Here is a 15810-nt window from a genome sequence, read left to right on the forward strand (position 1 = left end):
AGCTGCACTGACTGCATGTGGTGAAACAGAACTGGTTGTACGTGCAATAGTGAAAAGCACGTTTTGGATGAAGATGTGTGTCCTTTGCCACAACTACATTGCGAAGGAAGTCACGAGGCCTTCGCCGCTGCAGGCGCTAATCAGTCACGAGATGATGAGAACCGCTGTTTTTGAACTGCTCTTGAGCAATATAGAAGCAGGATTTGCTGATTCATTTAGTAAATAAAAGTGTAACGATATAGTAAGCATTTGAGTAAAACTTGTTGCAGAGCGAGTTGGTTGAGAACTGATGAATACATTGTTTCGCTAACAGGAAAATGAAGACTTAGGAGGGCAAGTAAGAAACGATAGGTCAAGCGCTGACAGTGTCCTAGACAAAGGGCCAAAGTATAGCCATGAGCCACGTATACCAGCCCATGAACTTTTGGCCTTAAATAGATGCATAAAAAAATCAGCACTCGACCTATAGTTTCTTACTTGCCCTCCTAAGTCTTTATTTTCCTGTTAGTGCAACAATGTATTCATTAGTAAGCATTTGTTTATTGTTTTTTTGATGCCCCCAATAATTCTGCCATGGCCTCTAAGATTTGCGCACGTCAGCTGGTTTTCGTCCGGTCGCCCCAGTTGTATGGAGAGAGCGTAATTTCAGAGGTGGGCGTGGCTGGCTCTTCCTCCATGCCGCGGCACTCACAACAGAGGCATCGGGGAGGCTTTCGGGTGCTATAGTACTGTTGCCGCAGCTTGGATGAGGCGAGAAGGGAATGTTCTTGCACTGGTTTATGATTTTTTACTGATTTGTAAATGACAGTTAAAGGTGTACGAAGGTCAAAGTGCATGCTGGAGCCTATTTTCTTAAATGGTCAATTTTTTTTCTGCAGACATACACTCACTACATTCAAGTGAGTACGTAGAAGTCAAATGTCTCTGCAGAAGATTGTCATGTGCTGAGAACACATTATACTTAGAAATTTGCGGGTTATATATATGTACTTCAGAATAATGGCTAGCCGGGCTTGTTGGTACGAACACATTCTTTAGCAAACAGCGCATATAATGGGACACAAAAAAGAGGCACACGACGCAGGCGCTGTGTCGGCTGTGTCGTGTGCCTCTTTTCTGCATCCCGTTATTCGCGCTGTTTACTAAAGAATATATAGATGTGTTTAGCATTTTGTGAGCCAGTTTCAAAGCTGGCTCACCAAAGCAGCCAGTTATAAAATAGTTTCACCAGCTGGTATCAGCACTTGCTTTCATCTGTGTATTTCACCACCGTGATATGGCGTGAAGCAAGACGTAGCAGGAGCCGCCTACAGAAACCTGCCGCAATCACCAGTGTACTTAGACTGATGTGCACGTGAGAGAACCCCGAGTGATCAGAATTATTTCGGAACTCTGCGCTAAAGCGTGCCTCATAATCATACAGTATTGTTCATTTGCCCATACACCCAGAATATCGTATTGCAATAGCGATTATAAGAACACTCCAGGCAGCGACATCAACATTTCCTTTCAATTACGCTGAACACATTCGAACAAGGCAACAGCACAAACGCTGCAGCATGTGCATGTTACATAGAAAGAAGGTATAGCGCACACTGACGCTAACTGAACTGACCAAACTCGGCACTCAGCACCGAACATGCTTGCTTCTTGCGATGTCATCGGCGCTCAGTGCCGCCAGGTGCAGCAATACCTGAACGTCCTCACCTCACCTTCGTGAGGAGTGTCAGGAATTGCCGGACCCTGAGGTGCCGGCGGTGAAAGTGAAAGCTATGCTTGTATTGTGCACAATGCTTAGCACTCGCCTGTGAGGCTTCCCACATTTCCTTTCCAAACTCCCTCTGTCATGCCGCAGAGGCACGAAATGTGGACACACACTTTTAAGAGCAAGACAAGAAGCACTGGGCAGTGATGGCAGTGAAAGTGGCCGTACGTTTTGCCTGAGTGTTGTCACTGCTGCGACGGCTCCCTACTGGTGCTACAGGCGTGTACGTAAACCTCATATATGTGTGTGTGTGTACGCGTGTGTGTGAAGGAATGGGAAGTTCAGAATATACGCGGGAACATTGTGCTGCCGATAATGCGGTGGTCACGCAGTTCCATCATAGGCCCTTTCCCTCGATACAGTCATTAGAAAAATGGTGCGCGGCGCTTGGATTATAAAGCGTTGACGTTGCCGCTGCCACAACAATTTTAGCGATGCCTTCTTCTTCCAATTCACCATATAGTCAGAAAATAATTGAAACATTAATTTCTTGCTTAACACTCACTCGGACTAAGACTCACCAAAATTCTGCTCAGCCAGCCTCACACTCACGGGTCAGTGTAAGTTTGAGTCAGCCACTCATAAGTGACTTTGCTGACCTATGCCATACTTACTGTCCACTTCCCTTTGAGCTTGATGCTTTCGTTCACAAGGTTGCGGTGACAATAAATTCAAATGAGGATAAAGCACCCTCTCCAGAATTCCTATCTCGAGATGGCATCGAACCAGATGGCTGGCGTGACCAGTTTCCCTATGAAGTTCTTTCCGATGGCAATTGGAATTGTAAAGAGTGGGCTCATTCCTGCAGCCTGGCAGCAGATACTATTTGCTTTCGATAAGCTTCCAGAAACGCATACAGAATGCAAAGGACATAAACTTGCGTACACATTAACAATAATGCAAATATTAAATATGAGGCCGTAAGCAATGAGCGGGTGTCAGGAGTCAGAATGCTTTAATATCTTTCAGAGCTGCCAGCCTTCATTGCACAGCGACCTATGAAGGCGACAGCTGACGAATCCCAATGGCTTTAGCGTTCAAACGAGCTTCTTACAACACAGAAAGCAGCCCTGCTTGGGTGTCCGTACCTCATCAATATCTGTACGTGGTCAAATAATAAGGTGACGTTTCGCGGGATGTGGACCACATAGTCTCAGTGACCACAATTGGCCCAATTTCCAACCAGATATCTCTTGAGCAAAGAAGGATGCCAGAATACCCCTGTTACTTCCCACATCACAATATTTTATGCTGCGAAGAAGCAGACATGAATAAAATAACGTAATACTAACACAGACAAAAAGGTATACCCTTACAACGATCTAATTTCAGAAAACTGAGCAGTTGCTGTGTTTTCTTAGTAAATTAGGCCGAAATAAATGCATTTGGAAGATCTGGGCACTGCTCCTTCCCCTTGATTGTGAAAATGCTCCGCAAAACACAAAAATAAGCCAATGCGCACAATGATATCTCACGCAGTCTGCCTTGTACCAGGGCAGCCGCTGGCGCCATACGCTTCAGCTGACAGCGCCCCCTCAGGGTAGCCAAACAAGCATGCAGCATTACATCTTTTTGCTGGGGAGTGCAGCGAATGGGACGGCCAGAGCAAAACAAGCTGGCGAACGCAAATCTCAGTGGCCATGATTCTACATTCGGTCGATTAGGACACTTTTTTGGGTCCCGTGAAATCTAAATTAATGATGTTTTACTGCATATCGAATGTGGCAATGAACGGGAGTTCGATACATGTGCAGTACAGCACTACACTTTTGTATGGGATTTCCAAGGAGATGTTAGATGGGTTTGATATAGGCAATAATTCTACATGTCCGGGTCTGCTATACAGCTAAACATAGATATAATGAAGTCAGTAAAATCAGTACATTACTTCGTCATATCAAAATTCTGTTATACTGAAATTCAACCTTTCATGCAAATAAGTACAGTCGCCAATACCTTTTTCTTACATGGAAGGGGGGGGGCATGAAAATTCTGCATTATCGGGCAATCGGAAAAAACAAATTTCAAAGACAAAAGAAAGTTAATTTCTTTGAATTTGACAGTCAGGGACCAAAGATGCAGTTTCATCCGTGTCAACAATATCTTCGCATCGGCGCTACAAGGCAAAGCCTGGGAAGCTTTCATGTCCACTCCACTGCCGCCGCTGCTGATGGTGTTGCCCGCAGTAGGATGACACTCTTAGAGGACTGATCTCCACACAGTCTGATAAATGCAGCATCAAAACCCGTTAGACGTCACAAAGAAAGCTTCACTTTAACATTGCCTGAAAGAGAGGTGATGGGTGAAGATACATTGTTCACTGCCACCATGTTTGTTGCAAATTTGCGACACTGCACGCGTGTCATGTCCGAGAAATCGAGCAAGATCTGGTTTGGCACTCTAAATTTCAGTAACAATATATTCATTGTTTCTAGTATTGGTTCTACGAGTAAAAAGCTGCAGTTTGGCCCAAAAGAAACTGGCATTGATTAACAATAGCAATGTAGTAGACAACTAATGAAGGTTCATAGTTTATCGTCTGTATAAATTGCAGTAAACATCCGCTTACTAATTAAATAACAAGCATGGTGGCATGCATGCCCAGGCAAACATGAACAGATCTCATTCTATGACCGTAAACTATCTCTGTCACAATGCTGGTGTGTTGAAGAGCACAGGTAGAAGAGAGGGAACACTTTGTCTGGCTCCCTCTTCAACGTGTCTGCAAAACTAGAGATTATGTGACCTCCAACACTAAATGCACGGGAAGACAGTACATTACCACCAACATAGGGCTCGCAGGCAGCGTATACGCCTAGCTGTGCAGTGCGCAGTGATGACCAGGGTAGAGGAGGGGAGATGTGCAGTGGCAGTGAAAGTTCATTATATTGAAATCGCATATAAACACACTTTGTTATATGGGGTTCAATATACATAATGTTCTAAGGAAAAGAAGTTATAAAAAGTTAAATACTTTGCTATATCGAGAATTTAATAACATTGAGGTTTAACTATATACTGAATCGACTGTAGTTTAGATATACAGTCGAACCCAGTTACATATATCAAACTCGCAAAAAGCACCTAGCAGTTCGATATAGAGCATAATTTGATATAAGCCTGCTAAATAATTGGATGTCATAAAAGCACATACCATTTATAAAACTATTTTATTGATGAAGCTAGCTTAGTTTCGCATAAATTAGTCCTGCATTTTTTTCTGCTTCGGCAATTTCGCTGCTTGCGATGCAAGCACTTCCCCACATTGTCAAAAGGAGTCTGAGCAGCTGAGGCCGCAACATTCCGCATTCGCGCAGAAGCACCGGAATAGTGCGAGTGCACCAATCACTTTGGAGAATGTGGGCAAAGGACTGTCGTTGCTTTCCTCATTGTGCCCACTTTCACTTGTGCTCGGTACGATGTTGGCGATGTAGTCTTCGTTTTCGGGCTCTCCTGTGGTCGCGACATCATCATCTGCACTCACTAACTCATCCACCCTTGATTCGTTAACAGCTTCCAGAAATTCTGACAGCTCACTCCAAACATCGGCAACACCGGCAATGGCTTCATCGCATTCATCAGAATTTAGTCATCACCGAGCACGTGGAAACCGGCACATATGAAGAACCACTTGTACACGGCCGTGCGTATGCGTCGGGCGCCACGGGCACCGGGTTACGAGTTTGGTCGCTTTAGCCCTAATCGTGCCGAGAGTGCTCCTCCGAATCTTGCTCACTGCGGGGACATCCGACTTCTCATCGCGTTCGACCCGATTTATGATTTCAAGCTTCACAACGAAAGGCGAATTCTGCCGCTTCATCACAGCAACACTGTGGGAGAAGGCCCACAAGGCGCAAATACAATGAACCAGAAAAATTGGCAGTGGCTTAGCTCGGCTCTGCCAGAATATATGTAGCGAAAGCTAAGGCATAGCATGGTTAGCCTTGGCTAATCTTGATTGCAAGTCCAGGTTAGTTGGGTTATCTAGCTAGGTTGCGGCGTTTAGGCAGTCGTTCAGCACACTGTTTGTCTGTTTCCTGGGCAATTTGTTTCCTCTTCATTTCACTCCGATGTCGATTGCAGGCCTCCTCCTGCTTATCAATTGTCGCTGTCCATACTGCCGCCTCAACTGTGGTTGCGGCGCACGCGAGCTCTCCTTTTCAATCTTCTGACATGTTATCAGGCATGCGACGCAGTTGGTGACGCGAGCGGAGCCGAGCGCAACGACGAGGAATGTGGTGTGACGTCATACCAAACGGCGGCGGCGGAAAGGCATGGTACTGCGCAGCAGTGGAACACTTGTGGCTCGGTGCTACTAGTGGCGCACGCGCAGTAGTGCCTAGGGAGCGAGAGAGAGAGAGAAATATCTGCAGCGAGGCGCGCATTGTGACGTCATGCGCCTCCTCGGAGCACTCCCACGGCGAAATCGCAAGTTCGCAGCCAGTAAAGCTTTCACTTCAAAAGCAGTGACACAACTTGCACTTTCGCCATCTTGCAAGATGAAAGCACAAGAGCCTCTGATTGGTTGTCTGAGCAAGCGCTGCGGGTGGGCCAGGCTGCGGGTGGGCCCGAGCAGCCCGAGGCAGCGCAGTCAGGGTAAGGAGAGCGGTTGGATGGAGCTGCGCCGCCGGGGTTTCCCTGCTACCGCAAGGGAAAGCCAACTTCTGGGGGCACTTTTCCGCCACTTGACAATCTATATATCGGGAGTCACTGCTATTTTTGTTTAATGTAAGCGCAATTTTTGCTATATATGCTCAATGTAACTATACTGTGACCAGAAATTGATCGATATACAAAATAATTCAATGTAAATGAGTTCAATATAGTTGGTTGCGACTGTATCACCAAAAGCAAGCTAATGGGCCCATAATGTTGGCATTTTTACCCATCACTGGTACACTTAAGTTATGAGGCATTGTGTATAAAGGGTCGCAAGTGTCAACTGCCCACAACATCAGCAACACCCACCTTGAGAATTGCCGCTGAGGTAGTCCCTCTAAGAGGAATGCTTGTGGTCCTGTCCTGTGCTGCAGCAGATGCGCAGCCTGGTGACACGCAGCAGCCAGGCACACACAGTTGTGTACAGCTTGCCTGCCACCAGCACCAGCAAGAACTGGTGGGCCAGTGCCCACAGCCGGTAATGGGGGCCATAAAAAGGGTCTGACACCGCCGGGCACAGCATGCTGTTCAGGTTCACTTCAGTCACCTGCACATGCTTCAGTGCATGAACAGCCTGCACACACTGCTCTAACACTCCACTATTTATACTTTAGTGCAGAAAAATCTAAGGCTTAGTGTCCTCCTACCAGATAATAGAATGTCATGTTCACGAAGGAGATGATTTACTACACAGTCACTTACATTGAAGCATGCAAAATGTCAGTTTGGAACAGTTACTTGTCTCAATTTGTGCCGTCTTGCTGAAACTCTGCGCGATGCACGATAATGATGATGGTCACCCCCATTGGTGTCATGGAGAGGACAGATGGATGAACACCGCAATAACTGCCGTCACAAACTCCCATTTGTGGCAGAATCTATCAGCTTCTACAAAATGACACAGGTGAGCACACCTTCCTTTCCCTCATCGCAGCCTTGCAAGCTAGAGTCATTTGTTTTCACAATTTTTTTTATGACTGCTCTCATGTCGCATCTCAAGCCTCATATTGTTTGACACATGAGCAATTCTTCCACCACCTCTGTGCCAAAATGTGCAACAAAGCTCACTGCTAACGAACACTTAAATTATCCCACTGTTTTAGCTCGGCACAATCATATTACTTTGTGCTGTCATGATCATGTTCATTAGGCATGTGACTTCTATTGACCCTTTTCATGGAGCAGTTTGTTCTAGAGAAATGAGATGGTGCTTTTGGCAGCGCACCGCACGTAGCCTCAGCAACAGCTCACGAACACAAAATCATTACCGCTTTTACCTTGAGTCTGTGTGATCAGCTGTTGTGTATGCAACTGAGTCTCCCCTAAGGCACTATGCTCCAATTGTGCAGCAAATTGTGGACTAATAAGATGTGTTCAGTAGCTGGCTGCAAAAATAGTGACTGGCATATTAAGGGGCCCCTGAAATGGTTCAGACAAATTTTGTAGAGGCGTAGGGTACAGCTAAAGTTAATAATTTGCACCACAATTTGTGCGAAACGTCTCATATTAAGAGAGCTACGAACAATTACAAGTTACCCTCCTCCATACTCATGCATTTTCTCCTCAACTCGTTCGCTGAGTGATCGGGGCTAAGTTCCGCATTCACTGGCTCTGCGTCATGATGGCACGTCGTGTCGTCGACTTCCAGTTCTCTAGGAGCGAGTGCACAAAGCCTCTCCAAACTCTCCGCCAGCTGCTTGGCAGTCGACCCCAAGCAAAAGCCATCGTAGCAGTGTGCGTTGCGAGCATTCTGTCGTAGCGCCAAACGTGTCTGGTATTCCGGTAACGACAGGCAAGCTGGGCATTTCGACGGAACGGTGAAGGCATAAACTCAAGCTGATGGAGGAACTTTAGCGTAGACGTACCAGATCGGTCTCAACGGTCCAGCCACCCGTTGGTGCAGAGCTTAACAAGCCAAACAATGAGATAATATTGCTCTAACCAAGCGTAAAAGATCTTAAACATTTACAAAAACAATGTGTTAACGATTACATACATGCGAAAAATTTGCACCAGCTGCAAAGAAGAATACATTTCGTTACTGCTATACTGTGTGGTTGAGCTCTGTGCCACCAGGTGGCTGCACCGTGCAGACCATTCACATTTGTGCTTCTGCTCATCCTGTGAACGACACAGTCAAACGGCCAGGCCCCGTTTCCTTGCGCTTGCGCTTACCCTAATACTGGACTCGTGAAACGCTATTGCATTAGTAACCTTCCGGTGTGAAGTGATGGCCGTAAACGCGCAAATCCTGGCGCTGATTGGATAGCGGCAGTCCGATGCACTGCAGCCAGTCCGCTCATCTGCTGCCTTGCAGAAAGACATAATGTCACAGCTTGATATATTGCCAGTCGCTACGTTTGCAGTCCACAATGCAACAAAGTCGAATCATAGTGCTCGTGAAAAGACTGAGACCGACTCTGACCGCGAAGCTCTCGTCAAAATGGAGGGCGTTGTAACACAAGCAGACAAAGCTTGCTGTGTGCCGGAAGTGTTGTTTGTGTGTGCCTGGACATGTGAGGAGTGTTATTGTGTATGATGTATCATCATCATCATCAGCAGCAGCCCGGTTACACCCACTGCAGGGCAAAGGCCTCTCCCATACTTCTCCAACTACTCCGGTAATGTACTAATTGTGGCCATGTTGTCCCTGCAAACTTCTTAATCTCATCCGCCCACCTAACTTTCTGCCATCCCCTGCTACGCTTCCTTTCCCTTGGAATCCAGTCCGTAACCCTTAATGACCATCGGCTATCTCCCCTCCTCATTACATGTCCTGCCCATGCCCCATTTCTTTTTCTTGATTTCAACTAAGATGTCATTAACTCGCATTTGCTCCCTCACCCAATCATCTCTTTTCTTATCCCTTAACATTACACCCATCATTCTTCTTTCCATAGCTCGTTGCGTCGTCCTCAATTTAAGTAGAACCCTTTTCGTAATCCTGCAGGTTTCTGCCCCGTACATGAGTACTGGTAAGACAAAATCGTCTCAGGGGAATGGAAGGAATTTGTGTGACCAAAATCACAAACCACTGCTACACAAGGACAGCTTGTGTTGCCGGCCCTTCGTGATGCATGACTTTCCTCGAGGATAAAAAACTTCACTCATCTGCCAGCGTTGTATTGCTAACCTCAAAAGAAGGGACTTCAGCCCCACGTCAGCAAGTGTGGTTGCCGCTTGTTAAACAATGACAAATGGAGTAGCACCACTTCCTGTCCCAGTAGGTTTCACGAGCATTATCTACACACATCTACGCCAACTGGCAAACAGCCACTCTACTGCCAATGTATCAAAAATAAGTGAACAGGCGCCCACTTGAGCATATGCACACTGTATATGCACAATAAATGACGTACTACACCAACAGCACACGATTGGTCGAAGCTGAATGTTTCGTGACGGTCCACAAGAGTAAGCTAGCTACTAACGATAATACCTCTATGCTACAAAGTATTACATTGTACAGAACAGCTAGCGGAAAATCTATCGGAACTGAGCACACCCGCGGGCAATTAGCAGAAAATAATCAGATAGTGACTGCACTGAGGAACTTTACTGAGTCAGAAACACGACAAGCCACTGCTTCAAAGTACCTGCCAAATAAAGAATGAAGCGCAAAACACACTGATCCTGATTCAATACATAAGTGGCAAGTGTGGATAGCTTGGAACACATATTTAGCTCTGCATTTAGAACAAGCACCATATACGCTGCTCGTGCCGTTTGGACATAGCTTAATCAGCTCCGAAAGCCCTTTTACGTGTTCTCTGAATCTGTGGCCAAAGCTACGTGTCATCCACCCTGTCACTGTCTACGGCGTCTCCCAAAACAGAGGTTTGCAAAGCTGCACCAGCATCATACACATCCACTGTAAACATGGAGGCAATGGAGGCAGCTAAGGGAAGCAATGGACATGCCACCACGTGACGAAACATGGCAGCGCCCACGGGATTGCCGCAAGAAAGACCAATATTCACCTACCTCGATTACAACATGAAATATCTAGTCATACCTTTTATTTTTCTGCAAAATCAACTATCTTCACTCCAGTAATTAATGTGTAACGTGATTGGCATCATCTGGCCGAGCCATCAAAGGGCTCGATGAAATCTCATCGTTAATGTTTTTTCTCTTGTACTGCAACTTTGATATTTGAAATCCTGTGGATCTTACTGCTCAATTTTGACATTCTTACCGTTAAGCCATGCATTACACTGATGCTTATCCCAGTTTTCTGAAGATGCTGCAAGCAAAGCTGCATGCGGCTGCTTGTTCCACATGGTCCCTCTCTCGAGACAGCCTTCACCCAGGTTCCAAACAGTGCTAAAATACCAGGTGCACCATGCAAACACTTTTCAAGGAGAATCAGGCGTTCAAACTTATGTAGCTGCTACACAGGTGAGTGGACAGCTTTTTGCCTAACGTAAACTGGCTCCACACCCTGGTGGCCGCTGCAGTTTCATATAAAAAATCAACAGTACTGAATAGAACACTATTACATTATGGGTGAAAAATGGAAATCATGTACAACGTCCTTAACCCTTTGTCACATCCTTTTGGAAAAGGCATTCCCCCAGGATCACATGTTTTTTTTTTATTGCAGATTTGCATTCGCTATAGCAACTTATTTCAAGAAAAAACAAGGCAATATTTCTTTAGGTAACAATAAAGTGAGAACATTTTTGCAATGAGTATAGTTTTATACATGGGTTATTGTAAAATACATAGACAAAATAGCATAAGCAATTTTTTGCACATGTAATAAAATGTAATAACCTCCCTAATGAAATGATCTCCACAATGAAATGGCCCTCAGTCCCCAGTGGCTGCGGAGCACCTGACCAAGGCGGTGGTCAGACTTGCAACGCAGCAGAGGGTGCCAAGAATATCTGGGTCCGGACAGGCCACCAATGAAAACTGACCCTTGCAATGTTTAACACCCAAACCCTCTCAAGTGAAGCAAGCTTAGCAGGACTCTTTGAAGAACTACGAGACATTGGTTGGGATATTATCGGCCTTAGTGAGATTAGAAGATCTGGTGAGGCTTACACATTGTTGAATAACGGCCATGTCCTCTGCTATAGAGGTCTCCCGGATAAGAAGCAATACGGGGTAGGATTCCTAATTCATAAAGACATAGCGGGCAACATTGACGAATTCCACATCTTCAACGAGAAAGTAGCAGTAGTCATAATCAAACTGTTATCGCTCAGTGCAGGATGAGTCTACATGTATCGGAAGTTTCTAGAATGTTATCGATGCTTCTATCCGCTATTTGTTGTCGCCGAACCTTGTGTAATCTGATTTCATTTCATTTCATTTATTGAACCCTCAGGGCCAAAGGCATTAAAGAGGGGAGTGGTTACAAAACAGAAATACATAAATAAATACAATGCATGTTACAGAACAAGTATTATCATCTTCCTGTTATACAATGTTAGCTAGCGCAGAACGAAAATGCTGGTTATCAATTATGTCAACTATATCTGCGGGAAGGCGGTTCCATTCGCGTGATGTGCGAGGCAAGAAAGACTGAAATGCAGTTTTAGTGTTACATGTTTCAATGCCAACTTTGTGACGATGGTCAATGCGATTTGACACGTATCTGGGGGACGAAATGAGGAAATCGCATAGCATGGGGTGATGGTATAGTTTATGAAAAAGGCTCAAACGAATTGTCTGCCGGCGGGATGCTAGAAGACGTAAAGAAAGATTAGCTTTCATGCTTGTTACACTTGCGGTACGGTTAAAGTTAGACAGGATAAAGCGAGCAGCGTTATTTTGAACCAGCTCAAGTAAAGTTATCAGTTTTTCATGATGCGGATCCCATATCGCGGCGGCATATTCCAAATTAGAACGTATTAGTGTTTTATAAAGCAGTAATTTCACAGAAGATGGAGTTTTGGAAAAGTTACGGCGCACGTAGCCCAACATGCGGTTAGCTTTGTTAGTAATGTATTCAATATGGCGCGTCCAGTTAAGGTCAGTAGAAATATGAACACCCAGGTATTTATATGAAGTAACCGCTTCTAACGCAACATTATTTAGGTAGTATACAGGCGGAGAGTAAGTGCATAATTTTGCACTTATTAGTATTAAGTTCCATAAGCCATTCATTACTCCAAAGAGAAATGTTAGAGAGGTCACGCTGAAGACTGTTAGCATTGTCGGGGGATTTTATTTCGCGGAAAACAACACAGTCATCAGCAAACAAAAGAATGTTAGATGATACAATGGAAGGGAGATCCATTGATGTAAATAAGAAATAAAAGGGGTCCAAGCACTGACCCTTGTGGCACGCCCGAGTAAACTTCGCTGAAAGGTGAGTTCAAATTATTAGCGTAAACTAACTGCGATCGGTTAAGAAGAAAGTATTCAATCCATTTCAGAACATTGTAGTCGATATTCAGTTGGGTTAGCTTTAAAAATAATAAGCGGTGACATACCTTGTCAAATGCTTTCGAGTAATCTAGGAAAATGCAGTCAGCTTCTGATGCGCGATCTAAAATATGGTGAAGTTTGATAGTGAAACTGGCAAGTTGTGTTTCGCAAGAAAATGACCTATGAAAACCATGCTGTGCGGGTGTAAAAAATGAATTAGACTCGAGAAAGTTCACAAGGTTAGTGAAGATTACATGTTCTAATAGTTTGCAACAAGTACTAGTGAGCGAGATGAGGCGATAATTTATAGGGGATGTTCTATTTCCTGACTTGAATAATGGAACCACCTTCCCGACTTTCCATTGTGTTGGCAGAGTGGAACTATCGAGAGTCTCCTGAAATAACTTTGTTAGTATTAAGGAACTGTACCCAATTGTATATTTTAAAAATTTAGCATGAATGCAGTCAAAACCGGGCGATGAATGAAATTTTAGGACATCAATAAGTTTAGCAACGCCAGATGAATCGATGAAAATTTGAGGCATAGTTGGGAAATTATACCGGAGTGGAACGGGATGTTTGGTGTTTGATGTGCGCGAGAAGTTGAGAACAAAGGTTTCGTTAAGTTCTGATGTGCATAAATGAGCCGGAATAGGGTCACCTGAAGCGTCAGTTAAGTTGATAGATTCTTCGGTATGCGGGTTGATGACGTGCCAAAATTTTTTAATGTTGGTAGATAGCATCGATGGTAAAGTGTTAGAGAGTAAGTTATCTTTTGCTTGCTTAAGCGCAGTTACATACGCATCAGCGGCAGTCTTGTATGCGTCCCAGTGTGCGTTACATTGTGATAGCCTGGCTGTACGATAACGGCGCTTTTTTCTGTTAGATAGGAGTCTTATATGGGCGGTATACCATGGGGCTTGAGGATTAGAAGTGATGGTGCGTCTTGGAACATATTTTTGAGTTAGTTCGTGAACTTTGGCAGTGAACATATCCCAGTTAGCTTGCACAGAGCGTTCTTTAAAGTTTCTGAAGAAGTTTTGAGTAAAAACTGATAATTCATTGTTAATGGCATCGAAGTCTGCTCTAATATAATATAATCTAGTATGGTCTTTTTCTTTCTTGCAGGTTTAGGACAGGCAGTGTTAATGTTGAAAATGAGCAAAGAGTGATCACTTATGTTAGGTAAATAGGTGATGGCTGAAGCAAAGTCGGCTCGATTGGTTAGGATCAAATCTAAAGTGTTGGCTGTGTTGACAGAGATTCTGGTAGCGTTAGTGACTAATTGGGTAAGTGAAAAAACAGTGCATAAATCAAGAAAATCGCTGGCATCGGATGAAAATGGAGATAGGGTGGGAGGCTGGGTAAACCAAGAAATATTCGGAAAGTTAAAATCACCTAGTAAAAACAAGGAAGCCGATGGAAATCTGGTGTGTATTATGTTAAGTTCAACATGAAGGTCGTTAATAAACGAGCGTGGAGAAGAAGGAGGACGATAGCATACGCTGAATATTATTTTCTGATGGTCACAAGTAACTGATGCACAGACAGTTTCCAAGACGCTATTAGTGTAGATGCATGATGACGGTATGTCTTTCGAAATAGCAAGGAGTACGCCGCCTCCCCGTTGATTAGTTCGGTCATTGCGATATATACTGCGAAGCGGTGTGCGTTGTGTAGGGATGCGCGACTCTCGCGCGTCCCCTGATATGTTTTTCCCGCATGGCGCATCTTCTGTAATCCGGCTTCTGTAATCGCCGCGTGGCCTGCGTGATGCCCGCGGCGGTCGATGTGGTTGAGGCGCAGTGCGAGAGATGGCGCGAGTGTTGCGCTGCTAACGCCGCCTCACGGCGGGGTTACTTGGGGGCGCAGGGGAGGACGGGCTCTTTCCCGGCGGGTCGGGGAACAGCGTGGACGTCCCGCACGCCGACCCATGCTTCTGTGAGACCGCCTCGCGTGGCTGCCTTCGAATGCGCCACGGTTCGCGTGACAGTATGCGCGAACGACCAGGCGTTGGGATCCAGCATGGGGCGAACATATTCGCTCGCTATCCGGTCGTGGTGAGTCGGACTTCTAGATTTGTCGCGCGCCCATCGGCATGTTTTGTGGATAGCAACTCGGCTAGCAGGCATTGATCTATGAAAGGTGCAATAAATGCCCTTGTGATTGTTTGCACTACTGTGTTGTCGTTCCTTTGTCCCAAGAGCATGGAGGAGAACCCCACAGTTGTGAAAGAGTTCGTTATCGTGAATTTGAGATGATAGCCAAGTTTCAGTAAGTGCGATGATATGTGCAGAACAGGTGTCGATTGCCGATGAAAGAGAAAGAGAAGTTTTCTTATTCAAGATACTTCTGATGTTAGTATACAGAATCGTAACATCAGATGGCAATGATGAATGACCACTGCTCCTCTCGCGCCCCTAGGACGCCTCATGTGACGAAGCGCTTGATCCTTGGGGCACGTGTTCGGATGGCTGTTCGATTTCATCGATTGTGTCGTTATAAGGATTGTACGTGAAGAATTTGCCGCGTATGTATAGCTTATTGTAGCGAAGGCGAAATTTGGGTGATCCCGAATGGCCAATTCCAAATTCGGTAAGTTTCCGTCTCGCAGTTCGAGTGGCGGGTGAAAAATCTTCGCTTATTGAAATTTTGTGTTCCTTGAAATCATTGCGATGTGATAGGATTAGTTCTTTTATTTTGTAGTTGGTAAACTTCGCAATGATGGGTCTGCATTTATTAGTGGAAAATATCCCTAAACGATGAACACGCTGAAATGGGTCGTTTGGTGGCGAGTCAAGAACCTTCATTAGTGCAATGGTCAGTGTGCTTTCAGTTTGTTGCCAAGTTTCAGAAGAATCTGTTAGTCCATGGAAAATCAAATTATCGCGGCGTGACCTGTCCTCCATATCATCTAGGCGCTTTCGTAAAAATTTATTTTGTGAAGTTAAGCTTTCAATACATTCTTGCATGCCTGCAAACTCATGGCTGAAGGTATCAAG

At 45.0% G+C, this 15810-nt stretch overlaps 1 protein-coding gene across 1 annotated transcript in view; it reads right to left on the minus strand.

Moving 5' to 3' along the window:
- The window catches only part of LOC142571327 (transmembrane protein 164), a 40678-nt gene that overhangs the window by 13148 nt on the left and 11720 nt on the right, over nt 1-15810 (minus strand). The window contains exon 5 of the mRNA XM_075679591.1: nt 6734-6971. Within this exon, the coding sequence (XP_075535706.1) occupies nt 6762-6971 (210 nt within the window). The 3' untranslated portion in view covers nt 6734-6761. The remainder of the gene's footprint in view (nt 1-6733; nt 6972-15810) is intronic.

Source organism: Dermacentor variabilis, chromosome 2 (assembly GCF_050947875.1).
Source record: "Dermacentor variabilis isolate Ectoservices chromosome 2, ASM5094787v1, whole genome shotgun sequence".
In the NCBI taxonomy this organism is placed as follows: domain Eukaryota; kingdom Metazoa; phylum Arthropoda; class Arachnida; order Ixodida; family Ixodidae; genus Dermacentor; species Dermacentor variabilis.